This window comes from Anguilla rostrata, chromosome 3 (genome assembly GCF_018555375.3).
Source record: "Anguilla rostrata isolate EN2019 chromosome 3, ASM1855537v3, whole genome shotgun sequence".
NCBI classification, from domain to species: domain Eukaryota; kingdom Metazoa; phylum Chordata; class Actinopteri; order Anguilliformes; family Anguillidae; genus Anguilla; species Anguilla rostrata.
This window is the reverse complement of record NC_057935.1, coordinates 24,647,200-24,666,457: the sequence shown is the minus strand read 5'-3', so window position 1 is coordinate 24,666,457 and position 19,258 is coordinate 24,647,200. Positions and strand designations below refer to the sequence as shown.

At 41.7% G+C, this 19,258-nt stretch overlaps 2 protein-coding genes across 14 annotated transcripts in view; one reads left to right on the top strand and one right to left on the bottom strand.

Moving 5' to 3' along the window:
- LOC135250543 (probable ubiquitin carboxyl-terminal hydrolase FAF-X) overlaps nt 1-3,109 on the bottom strand; it is a 73,078-nt gene extending 69,969 nt beyond the window's left edge. For 10 of the 13 annotated variants that reach the window (XM_064326910.1, XM_064326913.1, XM_064326917.1 and 7 more), the window contains exon 1: nt 2,316-3,108. The gene's annotated coding sequence lies outside the window, so the exon portion shown is untranslated. Of the gene's footprint in view, nt 1-654; nt 1,304-2,315 lie in introns of those variants that run through there. The other 3 variants (XM_064326920.1, XM_064326921.1, XM_064326911.1) reach the window with 2 other exon arrangements.
- A 3,216-nt stretch (nt 3,110-6,325) lies between these two features.
- The window catches only part of LOC135250535 (mediator of RNA polymerase II transcription subunit 14-like), a 31,354-nt gene continuing 18,421 nt past the window's right edge, over nt 6,326-19,258 (top strand). Inside the window, exons 1-10 of the mRNA XM_064326896.1 lie at nt 6,326-6,822; nt 9,854-9,880; nt 10,236-10,341; nt 10,656-10,829; nt 11,801-11,930; nt 13,957-14,085; nt 14,784-14,891; nt 17,424-17,556; nt 18,173-18,323; nt 18,670-18,781. Of these exons, the coding sequence (XP_064182966.1) occupies nt 6,650-6,822; nt 9,854-9,880; nt 10,236-10,341; nt 10,656-10,829; nt 11,801-11,930; nt 13,957-14,085; nt 14,784-14,891; nt 17,424-17,556; nt 18,173-18,323; nt 18,670-18,781 (1,243 nt within the window). The 5' untranslated portion in view covers nt 6,326-6,649. The remainder of the gene's footprint in view (nt 6,823-9,853; nt 9,881-10,235; nt 10,342-10,655; nt 10,830-11,800; nt 11,931-13,956; nt 14,086-14,783; nt 14,892-17,423; nt 17,557-18,172; nt 18,324-18,669; nt 18,782-19,258) is intronic.

Below are 19,258 nucleotides of genomic sequence, written 5' to 3'. Positions count from 1 at the left end.
AAAATACCTGAACAGAGATATACAGGACCTCATGCAATCCCTTGATCTAAGAAGCACCTTGAGCACAATGTGCAAATAATTCTTATGAGCATATCAATTCAGGGTTTAAGCATGATTAAAAGTAATAGTTCACTTTCTGGCTGGTTTTTAAAATGATCTCAGTTTTTGTGTATGTTTTCAATTGGCTCACGTTTTGTGTGTGACGAACAATACTGTATACATTTACCAAAATTTCTGAAGACCTGCCAACTTTACAAAGACTGGTATAGGGCACTAGGGGCTATATTGGTCAAAAAATGATTTCAAATAATTCCTAAACAACTTGTACAATAGCATCATAGTATATTCAGGCAAGACACCCAAAACTGATTTTTTGTTTTATTTGTATAACCCAGAAAGTGAAAGATCCCTTTTAAGATGGTCAGGCTTGTTCTTGTTGTTATTTAAAATATAATACGTGCAAAGCCTCTTCACAACCATCTTGAAGCAAGATTACATATTAAGTCCGGAGTATGGGTGGTGCCAAGTGATTACCTAATATGCTATTTTATAAAACGTCGTAGATCAGCAAGGGCATCTAATGCTTTAGAATCAATTGGATTTAGATTATATGCATCCATGTTAACTGACAGCGAACCAGGCAGTTTTACATACCTTATCTTTTCGATCAAGTGAAGAGAAAGGTTGATTTACCCCACCATATTTTGATAGCCGAACTTCATCTTGCCTAAATAATTGCTTGCAAGGCAGCCATGTACACCAGACAGAACGAAAATATCCATCGATATTCCACAGCTGATCAGTTGGCTGACTTTAGGGTGCCAAGTTAAACTGGCACAATGGTTATTTCGCAAACATCCTAGACAGCGAAGCTAACTTAACGTTAGCTGTCTTTCATTGGTAGCAAACGGTTAATATTCCTCCGTCGTGATAGCTAATAGCTACGTTAGCTAGAAGTTATTGGTACGTAGCTGGTATCTTGCCAAAAATGTTGCCATTTAAACGTGCAGGCCTGCTACTAAGTGACTAGCTGATAGCAGTCTGAGGAATATGGCTTAGCACACAATATAGTTAGCCAGTATCTGACATAGCTTGCGATCTAGTTCTACCAGCCCATAGGCCCTCGTGAACATAGACAGTAAAAAAACAGTTAGCCATGACTAGCCACCTACCAACTTAAAGACCCAGGCATTGAGGCAAGCTAACAGCTGGACAGACTATGAAAACAGTTTGCTAGTCTACCAAGATGTGTTGCGATACACCCCTCCTTTCTTTAGACAAGGACAGGAATAGCTAGCCAGAAACGTTAGCTAGCAGTGAACACAAATCACATAAATGAATGCTTTGCCCGTTTTAGAAAGCATAACTATTGTAACTAACTATAATATGATCAACACAAAGGTACGGTTACTTGCCTGCATGTTTTCTAAAAATGAATAATGTTTCATTCAAATGAGCCTAATGTCTTGGGCGTATTTTGTCTGGTATTGGGAATTTATGACACAAACGTATTTGGTTGCTAGGTAGCTAGCTAACTTGCTGGCTCTTTCGGAAATAGAAAAGCCAGCTAGCTTGTTAGCTAACATCTAGCTGGCAAGCTAGCGTGCATATGGGCGTTTCCGGTGTGTAACAGTTTAGTTTTTATTTGGGTTGACAGACGTTTTGCTTCATTACATTAACGAACAGTTGTCACCATATCATACTTTATCACTAGCTAGCTAACACGCCTCCAGTAAAAAACAACAGGGCCATATTTTCCGGCGTAACGTTAGTCCTCAATCTAGGCCTGCTATTGCTAGCTAGCCCCTACTTTTCCACCATCCCTCCACCTCAATAATGGCGTTCCGCTCCAAGAGCAGCACTACTTAAACCGCCGGCCACAGCACAAGAAACAACCATTCCATTGAGCGTTTGCGCTTGAATGGAGAACTACTGTCTGTCTAACCATATAATTTATGCTAAATGCAAAAGTAGACTCTTCATTGCATCTTTAAATAGGTCTGCACAACGGACTTTCACCAATAACACACATTTAGAGCGGGATGTATAGACTGGGACCAGTCAGCCATTTTCCTACTTTGCTACACAGTAAAATACAGCAACAACCGGCTTCTACACATCCATGCACCACACAATAGCCTGTCATCTTCATATATCATCTGACCTTTTGAGCGCTTTATCTTACGAACTGAGTTCTTCAATAATGTGCAATCCTGACGCATTTGATAGACAAAAATATAACAAAGCATTGCAGCTAGCCACAGCAACTCGCCAGCTGGCTAACGTTAGCTAGCTAGCCAACGTTAGCTACTTACCAGGAATTAGATATGACTTTCCGTCTATTCACCAACTTATTCCAGAGACTTTGATTTAATAAAATCGTTGTAAAAAATTCATCTGGATGAGTATGGAGTGTCCTCGCTTCTAATATGCTTGTAATGATGATCTCGCTTCCTTTTGATTTTTCTTTTTCTTTTTTTTCTTTTTGTCTGCTCTTGGGTGTTTTCCTGCGTCACCAACAGCAGCCCCCCCAACTCACTAGCAAGCTTCGGTCTCTTGTCAGTTCAGCTCCAGCCAGTCACTCAAGTGCTTTTCCTCATCTCAATATGGCGGCAGCGCAGTCTCTGACCCACCACCGCTTTAACACAGTGCATACAAACTACAAAATGACTTTTCAGAAACCGACCGCTGATATATTCTTCCTGGAGAATAATAATCAGAGTTTGCTTCTGGCGCTGGAGAATGTTTCATAACAAGTGCAATTCCAGTCTTGATCCGGTGTCCGCTGATGTTCACCAGCTTTTGTCGCGATTCACCGTTCCTGCAAAAACGGTGGCCGAGGTGCTTAGTTCCAGTCCACCCTTCGTGTTGCCTCCTGCTGTCACGAGTCTGTTCCGCGTATACAATATTTTAAAACAGATGACATTTTGGTTCTTTGCACGAACCGAAAGGATAAATTTAACATTGAACGCCCAAGAGCGAAAATGCTCTTCACAGTACACCTGGTCGCAGACAAGGCTAAAGGTTCGTGTGCGCAAGGTATAAGGCTATGTGTACTGACTGTACCGTGCAAATGCTGCCTGTTGTTACAGTTCGCTCCACATGCCTGAAGCCACAGGCGGTTGTTCATGTCGTCATCACTGTGTTACGGCCAGACAAATATTATATCATGAATCCAAAAAAAACCCATCTTTTTAGCCTTTCACGTGATTTAGGTGTGGTCCTCTTTCTATAGTCCTAACATTTTGTTGGAGCCTTGTATTCTGGGAATTATCTATATTTGCAGTGACGTACAGAATCTGATCTTCATAGTGTAAACACAGTCCGGTGTTTGTAATTACCTACAATGGATTACATTTGTCTTAATGAACATAGGTGACCGTTTGTTGGATGTACTCAGCATTTAAGACTGAATATTCAGACTCCGGATCTTGATTTATTATCACTGAGCTATCAAGCTCAGTTGGAACAAATACTGGAAAAACCTTAATCAAAATAACTAAATAATATATAGACATAGGAATGAAGTCCACATGCACTACTGTTGTTTGATGTTTGCAAACAAGGAAGTAGGGACAGATTGGGGAAAGAAGACCTTTTGACACTAGATGAATATATGAATAAAAAGCACTTGAATCAAACAGGGGAGGTTGGTTTCAACTGTGTTCCTTGTATAGTGGGTGGCTAAAAATCAATCTGGCTGGTTTATTCTCTGAAGTTTAAGTAAGAAATAGAGTTAAAAGACAACGGCAGCCAGTGAAGTCTGAATGCGTCCTGATTAAACTCAGTGTAAACATAACATAATAATTTGCTGTTGATGGCCAGAATAAACATAATTTTGGTTAGATCATGAATTATACACATAACAAATGGGACCATTAACAGTCAGAAGTTGTTAGGTGGGCATTCATGGATATTAACATCATGGGCCTGTTTCACAGGCATAGATTAAGTCTAGTCTTAGACTAAATTCAATTTTGAATTGAGATTCTATATATGAAACTCAGTTTAATCCAGGACTAAGCTTAATTTCTGTCTGTAAAACCAGTCCCGTGTGTGTTTTTGAATTGTATGACCAAGAAGTTAATTCAAATGGATTATGCTTATCAAAAAGTGTGCAAGAATAATCAGTAGGTCCTGTGCTTCTCAGATGAGCAATAATCTAAATAAGTCTTATGTGGTAATATTTTCTACAGCAGAGATCAATAATGAATGTAGAGAAGCGACATAGACATTCCATATTCTTACTCTTAATACTTTAATGAGAAGTACAGTTTAAATGTAAGATGTTCTGACTGCTCAAACATACATTGTGTGTGGATGCAAGTTAGTTTGTGGTTTCTTCTAACCCAGCAGTAGTGTTGACTCGCAAATGGCACCAGCTGGCTGCCCCTGTAATACTCCTTCCATCATTTCATGCTACACGATAGAGAGAGCAGATGAGGATACTCGGCACTCTCCTCAAAAGGGCTACAGTCACTCTACATAGGTGAAAAACCTTTGGCTATCAATTAATTCCAGGTCATCACAGTTGAGTGTGAAACTCCTAAACCAAAACCCAGGATTATGGAATGGACACGTCGCCTGATCTGATGGAACTTTACAGAACTCTCTGGGCATTCATGCTGTGGGAACAGTCAGTCATACTTCTGCAGCTGTGAGGACTGGATCCAGCGAGAGAAGCACAACTGCTGACTCACTGCCACAGTGAAGCTACCGACCAGGCCGGGATTAACCCCTGCCACACAGGCCCCTTCCTGGGCTGCTGTGTGTGCACTGTTTTGCACACACACATAACACTGACAAATGACAAATCCTCTAGAATTTTCCTTTTGTCCCATCTTATATTGTGTTTCATGGGTTTTTTTTTTTTTTTTTTGCCCAAACAGCAATTTACAATGTGAGACGTATACAGGTATTCTTAAGATTTGCTGGTGAAAGAACAGTCCTGGTGAATCTGCATTTTACATTTTGTTTTCCCTCCACTTATCACAGTAGTATCACACCTCATCAGTGAGATGAGGTCTACACAAGGACAAATGATCTTTTGACTTGGCAGATGGTATTACTTGTGTGCCCAAATAAAGGAATCATTGTGTAAGTGACATATCAATGCACATGAGAAGGAGTACAGCGTAACTGTAAACAGATAAAAACATTGGACTATGTATTGGATGGATAACTGATACTTTATGAGAATTGTACCTTATCTAGCCTGTGTTCTCTAGTTGTTCTAACAACCTCTGGTATGCACTTATTGTATGTTGCTTTGAATAAAAGCATCTGCCAAATTAAATGTAATGTAACTCTAGTTTTTCATGAAAAAGCGAGCACTGATTATGTTTTGTTACCTGGGCAAAAGATTTGTTTGGTGTGACTCTGAGAAGAGATTTAGTCTTTAAATCCATAATTAAGAGTGTTTTCCATGCACAGCTAAGCTTCCAATGTCTTAGTCTCCTTTTTTCCTGATACAATATAAAATTTGTGGTAGAAAATGTCCATTCAAAACAAAAAGGGTGGAAATGGAAGAGAAGGAAATAGAAAAAAACAATCTACATTAAATTTATTCTAGGAAATTGAAGAATCCGGCAATATGTCAACTGCTGACCCTGACAAAATAGTCTATGTGGCAGTATTTTGCATTATGTCGCATTATGAAATGTGCCCAAGCTATAATATAAGGCCTCAGTAACAATTTTAAAAGCCATTGTTCAGCCCAAAGACTTGCACTTCCACTCTACAAGACTATTGTACTGGCTCAAAATATAAAGTTCAGTTATAATGAAATTACAGAACATTCACTGTATTTCCAAAAATGTGGCACTTTAGCATTATGAGTAGGCGAATAGGCTCATCAATACCAGAAGTTTATAAATTGTATGCAATGGGGAAAATATTTTGAAGCGGTTTTCAGATGGCATGACCAGCTAAACCACTTTTAATAATAATTATATTATTATAAGTAAACTAATTATGGCCAGGTTTCATGTCTTGAAGTGTTTACCTTAAATAATGTTAAAATGCTCATATGGAAATGTTAAAATGCACTTAAAAACAGTTTGCAAATGCAATTATTTTTAAATTCAAAAACAGTTTTTTGAAGTTTTGAAAATTATCCGATGTATCTGCAAATAATTCGCTAATAGTAAATTTTGTTTTTCATTATACAGCCTTGAACAAGTACGCCGTGTACCAGACTGTCTGTCACACTTAAAATGGTGATGCTATTTGACAAAGGTCCCTTAATTTGTTACAAAGGTTCTGATTGGCTATTTTTTGACCTACCATCAGTTCCGCATCCGGGTCTTTGGTTTTATTTTATTTGTAATCACTTCCTGTGAAAGCGAAATGATGGCGGGGCTGAAGAGTTGCAGTCTTTACAATATAACATATAGCTAACAGCGGTAAATGCCGGCTTTTCCATGGGGCGAAGTCGCAAGTGCCTGATCGAAACGAGCAGGGCATAGTGTTACATTTGAGGGTCAATTATTTCTTTAAGTAATCTAATATAAACGAAGGTTTCTGTCTTCGTTATCTTTCTTTTTGTTCGAACCGTTTGTCCATCTATCAAGCTAGCTAGGTTCTTAGCCTGTGAAGCAAGATACCCTATTAGCTAAGTTAGGTGTATCGCTCCAATCTCTTTGTTAAAATGGCTCCAGTGCAAATTGCATCTGAAGGCCAACTGGTCCCAATCGGGGGTCCAACGTCGGCGCCTATGGCTGCTCAACCGGGTGTCCCGGCAACGCATGGAGTCCGACTCAGCCTGCTGATAGAATTCCTTCTGCAGAGAACCTATCATGAAATTACCTTGCTGGCTGAACTGTGAGTATGAACCCACCGGGGTACAGTTGGATTTTTTTTTTACCAAAGTCGTCATATCAACGTATGTGATTTCACGACAACGTGTCTTAATTTACTACGCGGGTTAAATTCAGTGAAAAGTGGGGGGAACTGCTGTGTGCGATGATTCGCCAAAGCCCAACTTGGTGTATGACATACCTTACTTCCTGGTAATTTTTTGTTCCCTTGCTTTCTTAGTCTAAGCTGTCCAAAGCTCCCACAATGTTAAAATCATTTTGCTGCTTTTCCTTTGGCTAGATTAACGTTTAACAGTAGAAGTAACAATGACACGTTTCAACCCATCTTAGTTGACAGTACAGGTCGCTGCGTTGCAAAGTGAATCGCTTGCACATCTCGAGAATTGCTATTTGGTATTGTCATGTAATGTTGGGAATTGCAACTTTCTCTAACATGGCATTAATGGGGTAGCCCATAAAATAGATTTGTGAAATAGTATTGTAGTAAACATGCAGTAACCCACTTATATTTATTATGGTGCAGCAATACACCAGGTGATAGCGGCTATATGTAATTAAACGAGTTTGTGGAGTTACACACAGGTACTCACGGGTATATATTTGTCCTCATTCTTTTGATAGTCTGATCACACCTTAGGGAAAGTATAGCATAAAGCTTTTTATTCAAGCATTTAGGTGATTTGGTCATGACATGACTTAAATATTGCAGTCTGTATACCAAATGTTGTGTGATTTATTGTGGCATCACTTGTGTGCACTATTCAATGTTGGGCATGTCTGATGCAGGGACTTTGTATGAAATCTGGTCAATTGAGCTAGTAGCATGCCTGCCTGCCTTAGAGCTTATATTTTACTTCATATGAGCATGAATGCTGTTATGTGCAGATTCTGTGTTAATGGCCACAGTCAGTAGTTTATCATGTTGCAACAACTGCACATAAGGACCTAGCTACTAACTTCCAAAGAGGTCCCAAAAGATGTTCATAATTATAAACTAAAACACATTTCTGGGTTTTTTATCATTATATAATTATCATTTTTTTCATGGAATTTTACAGCAACTGTAAATGGGTTTTCCCAGCCATAGATCTGTTTTCCTTAATTAACCAGTGTCCACTTCCCACATTGCCATTGCAGTAGAGCAGTGTTTATAAACTCTTTGGACCTTAAGAGTGGATGCATGTCCCAGCCTGAAAGTGTTATATGGGCCACAATGGGGAGAAAATCACTACTCAAACCTTTTCCTATACAAAAGATAACAACAAAAAAAGATAATATTTTCTGGTGCTCTAAAGTTTGATGACTGACATAATTGTTTCTGTACTCACACATGCATGCACATACACATACACACAATGTATTTTATTTATTTTCCACACAGTGTTATTTACAATTCATGTTGAGCGGTTCTCTTATAGAGCATTTGGCTGCAGTGATGCTGATGTCAGACAGGCCTGCAGCAGCTGCATGCTGCAGTCTGCATGTTTAGAACCCACTGCAGCCAGGCAGCCCAGTTGGAGCTACTCAATGACTGCCTTTAATTCCACACGCACAAGAAGCTTTGTAGATGATATTAGCTTGATTGCAACCATATGGAGCTGACCTGGGTCAAATTTGAATTTTAGTATTTGCAAATGAAAATGCAATTTTATGTGTATTTGAATATTTTCAAATAAAATATTGCAAAATAATTACTTCTATTTTATTTATGCTATTTGGAAAAAGATCCGATTCTTTCTGAATGCATTTGAAGTATTTTTTAAATGCTTCCCTAAAATACCATCTTCAGGTTTTCCTACAAATGCATGTCTAGTATTCTCAAGTACTTTGCTCTATACGGAGCCATACAAAGTGATTATTATATGTAACATTATTCTGATACAAATAAATGTTTTCAAGACTATTCAAAGATAATTAAAATGAATCAAATACATTTTTACCTTGGTGAATTTGTGATTGATTGGGGCTGAAGCATTTTTTATCAATATGCAAAACAGACAATTTCAAGACTTAAAAAAAAACAAAGGAAGAATGTTGGAATTGATTTGCAGCATAAGACAGAGAGAACTGAACCATAACAGGGATTTGTTACTAGATGTGGCCATGCAGTAGAACATTGAGCTCTAGGTGGCTGTCTATCTGGTGCACCTAAATGAAATGGAACACTGTGTTCTGGAAGTACGCTGAGGTGAAGCCGGGCGGGCTGGAATTAGATTAATGTAATGGACTACCTTTGTGTGGTGGAAGCAGTGGGATCTCTCACCAGCGTGTCATTTTCAGCGCAGTGGGGTTTGCTTTCTGTTTGTTAAGACTGTGTCAACATAAATAATGTACACTATTTTTGGTAGGCCTGTATCAGCTCTGGCGATAAATAAGTCAGTGAAATTTAAATTCCCTTCGCAAAGGGACTGTCAGAGAATTATTTGGATTGTGCAACAACATGAAATGACTCTGGCTTTTGGAATGAAACTGGTTAGATGCAGATTTAAGTATGATATATTAGTTAATGATATACCTAGTTGTTAACTTGTCATTGAATATGGAGGCACTTTATGGGATGATACAGACAAATATGTGCAGTGATAACTGTTAACTGTTCATTAGATATGAACCCACTTTGATCAAAATATGATTATTACCTGGGACAAGTAGCCTATCTTTAGGCTTTTATCGTTACGTTGTGCTGAATCTCATTTGGATGGTAAAAAAAAACATTTGAAATAATATATCCGAGTGATAGAAATAGTGTTGTTGCGTGCAATGGAAAGCTCCAGGCTATACATTTTTCCACTCCAGTATACATTAATTGGCTTGATTATTTTACGTATACCTTATTACTGATCATTTGTGAAACTGAGGTTATTTTTCTGGCATATTAGCGTATCTGCTTGTGAAGTAATTGGGCTGTTTTCTGTAGTGTTTTCTTTGTGAGGTCGCAGCGACCGCCTTACAGGATGCAGATTGCCTTTTTATTGACAGTTAAAGACATTTTTCTGGTTTTACATTATTAAAGTGGTCCATGCTCTGTTTTACAGGCTACCCAGGAAGACAGACAGGGAAAGGTAAGTTAATCAAAAGAGGCCAATCTCTACACCTTACCACAGAAACTTTAAGAAGATTGTCTCTTAGTGAGACTTAGGGCCTCACTGTTAAACATAACACAGTTTATTGCAGCAGTGTGGAGGGTACTAGAGAACACTTCAACATTACTACATCTTTGATGTGATGTTCTGATTGAAAGATAAGTGTTTTGCCAGTGAGTATGATTTTTCTCTGTTGAACACTTGAAATGTATTTTAGACTCTCCCGTACATTAAGCTATCACTTGGTAACCCAGTGGAGCACAGTTATTTGTTGTATTACAACTCACTTATTTTTGCACGCTGGCATGTTGGCTCTTTTCTCTTTTTCTCACAGAAAAATTGAGATTGTGCACTTCGCGAGCCGTACTCGACAGATGTTTGTGCGCCTCCTGGCATTGGTGAAGTGGGCCAGCAACGCCGGGAAGGTTGAGAAGTGTGCGGTACGCCATCTTGCTTTCCTCATAGATATTCAGGTCTCAGTGTGCATGCAGTAAACCTGCATTTTGCAACCAGGCTCACTGAAAAAAGTCTCATGCATGTATGTACTTTTTTAAATTTTAGTCTTGTTTTAGGCTACTATCCTTGCTACTATTGTGACTGCAAATAATTATAAATGCTGGGTACCAGCTGTCTAGCTCTGGTTAGGCACAATCCATATTTCTGCACAAGTGGTTGTCCAGTCTTGGTCATTCTGTTGTGTATGTAGTGAAAAAAGTGAAATATGCCAGTCTCACATTGGTGTCCTTATGAACAGATGATCTCCAGCTTCCTGGACCAGCAGGCCTTCTTGTTTGTGGACACAGCTGACCGGCTGGCATCGCTGGCGAGGGATGCCCTGGTTCACGCCCGCCTGCCCAGCTTTGCCATCCCCTTTGCCATAGACGTGCTGACCACAGGGTCGTACCCTCGCCTGCCCACCTGCATTAGAGTAAGTGACCTGATGTGGGGCACTGTGCCACCCTCTTTTAATGAGACAGCCGAAGTTTAGGGATCTCCGTCTCAAGTCCTATAGGGGCGACATAGCTCAGGAGGTAAGAGCGGTTGACTGGCAGTCGGAGGGTTGCCGGTTCGATCCCCCGCCCTGGGCATGTTGAAGTGTCCCTGAGCAAGACACCTAACCCCTAATTGCTCCCAATGAGTTGATTGTTACCTTGCATGGCAGCCTTTCACCATTGGTGTGTGAGTGTGTGTGTGAATGGGTGAATGATAGGCAGAAAATTGTAAGGCGCTGTGGATAAAAGCACTATATAAATGCAGTCCATTTACCATTTACCATCCTGGAGGACTACGGTGTCTACATACCTTGTTTTCAAGGCGCAAATTGGCTGTGCCGTACACTAGTGGGAGAGTTCTAGTTTAAATGAACCAAGTAGTGTGCGAAGTAATGAGAGAATACAGACAGCCCTGGAGAGATGGAACAGGAGTGTAAATGGATAGTCTTCATAGCAGACCTCCAGTCTGGAGGGCGCACTGCTTGCCTAGCGTGCGCAAATTCACACTAATTACCGAGGCAGTTTGTGTCAGTGTGGTACTTCTGTCTCACCCCTGACTCCTTTTCTCATTTAGTTTCCTTTTAGTGGTCATTTAGCCAGTTTCCTTCCCCCCGTTGCCTAATAATCTTGTCTTGCCTTCGTTATCTTCTCTATCAAGCACTGTATGCTACCAATCATAGCTTGACTCTTTCAAATTGTTGTAGTTCTGATCTATTGTAGTACAAAAAATAACAAGTAAAAAAATAAAGCAGTATTTTAACTAATGCCTTTCGAGAATGAACTTAATCAGCCTCACACTCTTGGCACGTGTGACCCATCGGTGCCCGTGTTGTGAAATTTTGACTTTAAATACAGCTGTGTGCCCCGAACACAACAGTCCACTGACTATTCTGCGGTATCCTTGCAGGATAAAATCATCCCCCCGGACCCCATCACCAGAGGGGAGAAGCAGACCACCCTGAACCAGCTCAGTCAGATCCTACGCCATCGACTAGTCACCACAGACCTGCCCCCTCAGCTGGCCAACCTCACCGTGGGTAAGGACTGTGTGTGTGTGTGTCGTAGTCATCCCCCCCTTCCCTGGGTGACACTTTACTCAGTAGCAGTTTTTCCATGGCTAAGAGTTTGTCAGTATTAATAACAGAAATGTGGTTGGGATCTTACTTTGATTCCATTAAAGGTAATTGCCTTTGCCTTTAATGTCATTACACTGGCAACATTCTGAGGTAATGCAGATGGGCAATGTTGCCGACAAATGTGACCAGTCGTACTTTTTTGTGCCCAAAATGTTATCCTCACTGATTTTTTGTCCCACTTACAGCGCGCGCACTGTTTAGTGTTAAGTGTTTCTCCACTCCTGAACGACTCACTGCAGTCTCCATTTTATTTTACAATCTTAAGTAGATTTATTATGCCGTCCATTAAATATTAAAGAGCCCTGTCCGTAACCCCGCCAGTCCGTGACGAGCACATCAGGCGTCAGGCACTGCCGTCAGCCGTCAAAGTAATGACTCCTTTGAGAAAGCTGCTCCACTCTGTGTCGTCCTCCTGTTTATTTGGATGGAAACAAACCAAGATTCAGTTCTTAATGGCTGCCTGTGCGTGCACCACTTTATAGTGCATTGAAATAATGCAGAATGAAGTTGATGTTGGTTTTCTGATGTATTTGACTTAAGTAAAAATTATGAAACTCATCAATTCATCTTTGGCAAGTTAGGCTATGATGGCAAAAAAAAGAAAAAATTAGACTGCGTATTTCAAAGTGACGAAGTCCATTCTCTGGCTTGGGGGTGCTGTGGGAGGAAAGAAAATTCTAACCTTATATGCGTCTGGTTGTAGTTTTTGCGATTTATTATAGTTCATTGCCACTGACATTGCTTGTATTATTTCAGTGAGGCTAAGAGATGGTATTACTTGAGATGCTGCAAAGGGCTCTGCCACAATGCAGGATTACACACTTATGTGCCCAAATATCTTTCACAAACTATCATGAAATAAGTACCAGTACTGGAATTTAATTCCTTAGGAATCAACTGAAAATGTGCCTGCACATATTTTTATGGGCTTTTTTCAGCTTTATTGGATAGGACAGTGTAGAGAGACAGGAAGAACGGGGATGAGTGGGAGAGACATGAAAAAATGTTGTGCGGTCGGATTTGAACCGCCGACGTCGCGGCTCGCAATGAGCATGTGGAAAGCACTCTACAGGCTACGCCACGAGACACCCAGTGCCTGCACTTTTTTGTCTAAGCTTGTATACATTGGAGTGCTTCACCTGCCAAACATCTGTCACAACTCACAACGGAACTGTAACGGCTGCGGAACAGTTGTCGTCCAGTGTTCTAAAACAGCTGCCCAGCGTTCTATGCAGTTGGTTTAACGGGTTTGGTATTCGTTCCCATGCCGACTGCTCTGCCAGCTCCCATTTGTCCTGTCACAACTGATACACCCTGTGTGGGTGGCTGAATTCATCGTGCCCAAGGGGCCAAGGCCAGGCTTCATTTTTAAGCTTCCTTCCTGGTCTTGTTGCGAAGTGGCTGTCTTGCACCACTGCGGTTGGCGCCAGTATAGGTCTTTCAGCCACACGTTTTCGTGTAAGTCAGTGGTACCAATGCGGTGAAAAAGGCAATGGTTTTTTCCCACAAGAACATGTTGTTGCGATAGGTGTCGGTATCTCACGCGCTTACTGGATGACCCAGACCAAGCCTGGACTGAATGATCATGATCATTTCCCTTCTGCTTCGTCTCTGGCTCCAATTTGTACAACATGGCAACACAAAACTGCACTTCCTTGGCTTCGAAAGGCTTTTCACAAGCCTAGAGAAAGTTACAGTCACTTTGTTAGTATATATATATTTTCTTACAGTCTATGATTGTACCACAATCCACTCTTGCGCACATCTAAAATGGGCTTTTATTTAAATGGAGATTTAAATTCCATTTTCTAATTTTTCAGTAGATTGTTTTGACATTGCGTTTCGGAGGCCCGTCCAAAATTTTACAATGCTGGAAAAACCCTGTGGTTCATTTAAAATTGAAACGTGTGTTTGTTTATTTTTTAAGCTAACGGGCGAGTGAAGTTTCGTGTGGAGGGCGAGTTTGAGGCTACGCTTACGGTGATGGGGGACGACCCGGACATCCCCTGGAGGTTACTGAAGCTGGAGATCCTGGTGGAAGACAAAGAGACGGGAGGTGAGGCTGTGGGCAGACGGCCGGGGATTCTGGGATGTACATTCACGATAAAGGGGCCTTGCCTTGGGGTCACGAGGTCACCTGCCTGGCCAGTGTGTTAAAGTGCTGTGGTAGGGGCACTCCCAAATTTCCTGTTGTTGGCTACCGGGTGCACAGCCCTGATAAGTTGGTAACATTGCCAATGAATGTTTGACATTGCTCTGTTCTGTGATGTCACCAAGTCTTCCTGGATTACAGAATTTCATTAACTGTGTGTAATTGATTAAGCCTAAGTTGGAAATATGAGCCAATAACCAATTCGGATTGACATGGACATTATTCTATATGGGCAAGAGAGCACTGAAGCAGGGTCTCATTGAAAGTAATTGCCAAGATGCTAACCTATATAGATGCAAAAGCCTCATGGCCAGTCATTTGCTCCCTGTTCCCGTTTGTGGTGTTGAAAGAAAAATTCACCCCATCTCAGTCAAATGAGTTTGTTTGTGTCAAGTTTTTTCTGATATCTCATTCCATCGGTCAAATAGGCTGAAATTTCTCATGCCTTATTGATGTGCCTCACAGATCAGTGGTCTGCGGTTTGAGTTATAACTTGACAGAGAAGTTTATCAATGTAAACGTAAAATAACTTTTTCTCTCCCATCTCCAAACCCCTACCCGCCCTCCCGCCAACCTCCTGCCAACCTGCCACCGACCCCCAGATGGCCGAGCCCTGGTCCACAGCATGCAGGTGAACTTCATCCACGAGCTGGTGCAGTCTCGCCTCTTTGCTGATGACAAACCGCTGCAGGACATGTACAACTGCCTGCGTATCCTTTCACTGCGGCTGCGGGCCAGCAGGACTACTTTAGACACTCATCAGGTCTCACTCTGCACCTGGGTCCCTCTCACCCCATCGCCTCCACACTGCCCTCTGTTGGTGAAATCCTGTCTCTTGGGCAGGTGTGTCCATATCGGAAATGGGCTGGTGTGGTTGCAGGTTTTTGTTTTAGACTAGCACTAACACACCTGATTCTACTTATCTAGCTCTTGATTGAAGACCACTCCGGTCTTTTTTGGATAAGGTTGGATGCCCCTGCTCTTGGGTATGGATCTCAAACTCCAGTCCTGGAAGGCTGCAGTGTCTGCAGGTTTTTATGGTGTCCTATTAATCTGTAGCAAAATGAGGCCTTGGAAGTAAATGTGTGGACTCATTTAACCAGTCACTGACCTAAACAGCCGGTGCTGAAATGCAACAAACACGAGCAGACACTGCAACTTTCAGGTCTGCAGTTGGATGTCCCTGCTCTAGGGAAGCTTAATTTGTTTGATGTAGTACTGTAATTTAGCTGGTGTGCTTGCAGGGGTCCTAATAAAGGTGTATTTCATCCTGCCTTGTGCATGCGCTCCCGAAATCTCGGTAGTGGAGTTGGGCAGTGTGACCCACCCTGTCTGTGCTAGAGCCTTTTAAGGACCAGAGCACAGAAGATGTGCCGAAAAGTTCTGTTTTGACCGCACAATGATTGGACACGTAGACCCCTCCTCAGCAGGCAGCTTATCAAGTGTCTGTGATCTTATCCAAGTTCTCTCACAAGGCGCACATTCTGAACAGAAACCAAACGGAAATTAACAGAACAAAACCTATTACAAGTGATTGATTTTTTGTGTGATTGCTGCCATGCTATCTCCTTGTTTGTAGCCCTTTGGTGCACAGGGGTATTGGATCTTGTGTAGTCTCCGTGCCACTGATAATGACATGGGCTTTTTTTTTTTTTTTGACTCAGTCAATACTGCTCTTTTCAGGATGCTGCCTTTTGGTTTCCAAGCAACAAAAACTTCATCACGCCGCCACGGGTCGTGACAAACTTGTGCATGTCATAATCCTCATGCTGCAGTGGCCCTGTCTGGAAAGTATGTTGCCATCCTCGGACGGAACGTGCTGGAAAACAGCCGACTGAAACCCAATCTTGGAATGTTTTGTCCTTGCACCTGCAAAGCACAGTCCTGTGTTCTCCAGTGTCTTTTTCTTTTTTACAGCACCATATGTCTGGAAACCAGGGCTCCGTTAACATTAATAATTAATAAGGCTTTGCTGTGTGTAGAGAAATTACGGCCATTAAACGTTCAAAAAAATTCAGAGTTTCTTGGACGGAAGATACCAGGAGTGTTGGGAAAACTACTGCAGCAGTGCAGCATTTATGCTGCCGTAGAGTCCCACCCTGATTTTTCGGACACGTTTGCGGAGACGAAAAAAAAACACATTTCCATAAGGAGCCAGGAACTGTCTGTTAGCATTAGCTGCAGGAGGCAGGGCGGATAATGAGCTGATTAGCAAGATGAGCCTCTCCTGATTGCCTATTGAAGTCCTTTGAAGGGCCGCTTAGCTTTGTTTCAGGATCGCTAATGAACCGCTCCTGCTTTTTTGACTTCGCTTTGAGGGGCCGCAGGATTCTGCACACTTACGAACGAGAAAGACGCCAACATTTCTTCTCTGAATTATTTTGTGGCTGGCTTTTTAAAGATTTTTCTAAATTCGAAATGATGTTGTGTCATGAAATGCTTAAGATGGCAATGCTTTTTACTTTGACTTTTAGTTATTAGACAAAAATAAATTGTGCTTGTTCAATAACAGAAGCTTATTTACTTCTGTTGCCTTTCAATAATCTCTGTTGGTGTTTAAATCTTATCATGACATCGCTTAGAGAAATGGAATATACGGCAGTATTGTCATATTTCCAGTGTATTCTTCATGGTTGTCAATTCCCCGTGGGTCAGGACAACACAATACTATGTTAGCACGTGATTAATTCTGCTTGACTGGAGTGTGAATCTAATGTAATACCTGAAATTGGCCTATTTGTAAATGAGGATAAACACTCAGTTTTATTGAGGTGCAGATCAGTGGAGGATAAACCTTCAAAAGAAAGATTAGTCTCATTGCTCCTTAATGTGTTTGACAAAATACAACCTGCTGCTTTTGGCACTGTGTGTCTTTGTCAGGCTTTACTGCACCTGAAATTGGCCAAAGCTCTGCTGACTTGGCTCCGTTCGCAAATGGAGCAGCCTCTGTCTGGCCTCCAGTGGCTGCCCAGCGAATCAGTCAGGAGAGCCGTCCGTAAGGTCAAGTGCGAGTCTATCATATACCATCAGTGAAGCACTTATTTCCACCAGTCGTTTTATTCTGCTGCGCAGCGCAAGATGATGCCTTTGCTTCAAACAAGGCTCTGCGTCTCCGCCCATTGTCGGGTTCATGAAAACTCGTCCGTTAGATTTTCGTTCGATTTCGCTGTTCCCTCTGGACTTTGGGCGTGGTCGTGGTTTGGTCGTGCCGTTATTGCCCGTCCTTAACCGGGACTTCCCAGACTCCTTCTGCCTGTCGCTGCAGCTGGAGGTGCTGCACTCTCAGACGCTGACCCTGATCCGGGAACGCTGGGGTGACCTCGTCCAGGTGGAACGCTACCTGCCCGCCAAGTGCCTCACCCTCTCCGTTTGGAAGTAAGCCATCTTCATCCCTCCATTTCCTTTGTGTTGTTTAATAGTTAGGAACCTGGACTTGTAACTCATAGTTTGCAGGTTTGATTCCCAGGTGTGGCACTACCATTGCATCCTTGTACTTTTCAAAAATATACATCTGGGTAAGATGGATTGTATAAGTATAAAATTCTTAAGCTGTGTAAGTTGCTCTGGATAAGAAAGCCTGGTCAATTGAATACAAACCAGAGAAAAGAATGAAGTAAACAAATTTACCTGCTCTTTGCATCACAGAAGAAAATGTTATTAAGTTCCTAGAATCTAGTAATAATGCTTTTAGTTTCAAGGCTCCAGACAGCTTTGATGCATTGCCAGATCACCTCAGATATATAAAAAAATGGCCTCTTTACTACTATATGTTTTCTTGCTTTGGTGTGTTACAACCTTGATTTGACCTGAATTAGTGTTTTGCTATACTGTTTCTGAATCTGATCTTCCATTGTATTTATTCTTACATATTTTTATTTCTTAAATTATCATTTTATTTATAAATAATAAATATAAAGATTTTAAAGGGAGATAAGCTTGAAGCCATGCCAGACCCCCATGCACTCTCTAAACGCTCTGTCTTACCCCCCAGCCAACAGGTTTTAGGCCGAAAGACTGGAATAGCTTCTGTGCACAAGGTCAACATCAAGATTGATGAAGCCGACGGCTCCAAACCCCTGCAAATATCCCATGATCCTCCACTTCCTGCTTGTGACTCAAGACTAATGGAGAGAGCCATGAAGGTGAGCGGGGGCCATTTTAATGACACAGACGTATGTAAAATAATCCATCAACAACTTGTCTGGAGGTTTTTAAGTGTCTCCATGCATCTGGTGCCTAGTTGTTTCGTGGGACGGTTTGTACTCAGTCACACTGTGTAAATAGCGACAGTACGTCCAGATTGTTTAACCACCGAGAATAAGCCGGTTGGCATGGTGACGTTCAGCCATGGGGGAAGACCGCTCTTTTGGAGACGCTCTTTACCCGCGCCGCTGAGAATCCCATATGCATTCGCGCTCATAAACGGAGACTGTGTCATCTGCCGTAATGGCCCAGCGCTGTGTTTGTTATCATCGCTCCTTCCTGCAGATCGACCATCTGTCGGTGGAGAAGCTCCTGATTGACAGCGTCCACGCGCGCTCCAATCAGAAGCTGCAGGAGCTGAAGGCCGTAGTGAAGAGCTACAACGCCAGCGAGAACTGTGAGTTTCTCTGCGGGCCGGACAGCGACGTGCACCGCAAATGCATCGCCACATGAGGCCTACTCTTGTACAGTAGTCTAGAGCTCTCCGTTTGCAATTTCCAAGTTAGCCATTTATCAGATGCTTTTATCCAAAGTGACTTACTAGTGCTGGAGATAAAATGAAACATTATTCCTGGATTCTGTTACATGCAGCACAGTCAAAGCTAACCCGAATGAGCCTGTACTGTAACATGATATAGTGATAATGAACCTGAGATATGATTAATCCAAATGTTGCCTTGGTAAAGATGGGTTTTGGGATCGACTACAGAAATTGAGGTGCATACCTGTTTTGAATCATGCTGATCATTGGGAATGATCTGCGTTTACTGTATTTTTACATGTGTGTGAATATATGCTCTGCTTTCTGTTATTTTTATTTGTATTGTGCCTATTGCAAATGAAGTATTGCAGTGACCTCTTGAGGGTCATCTTT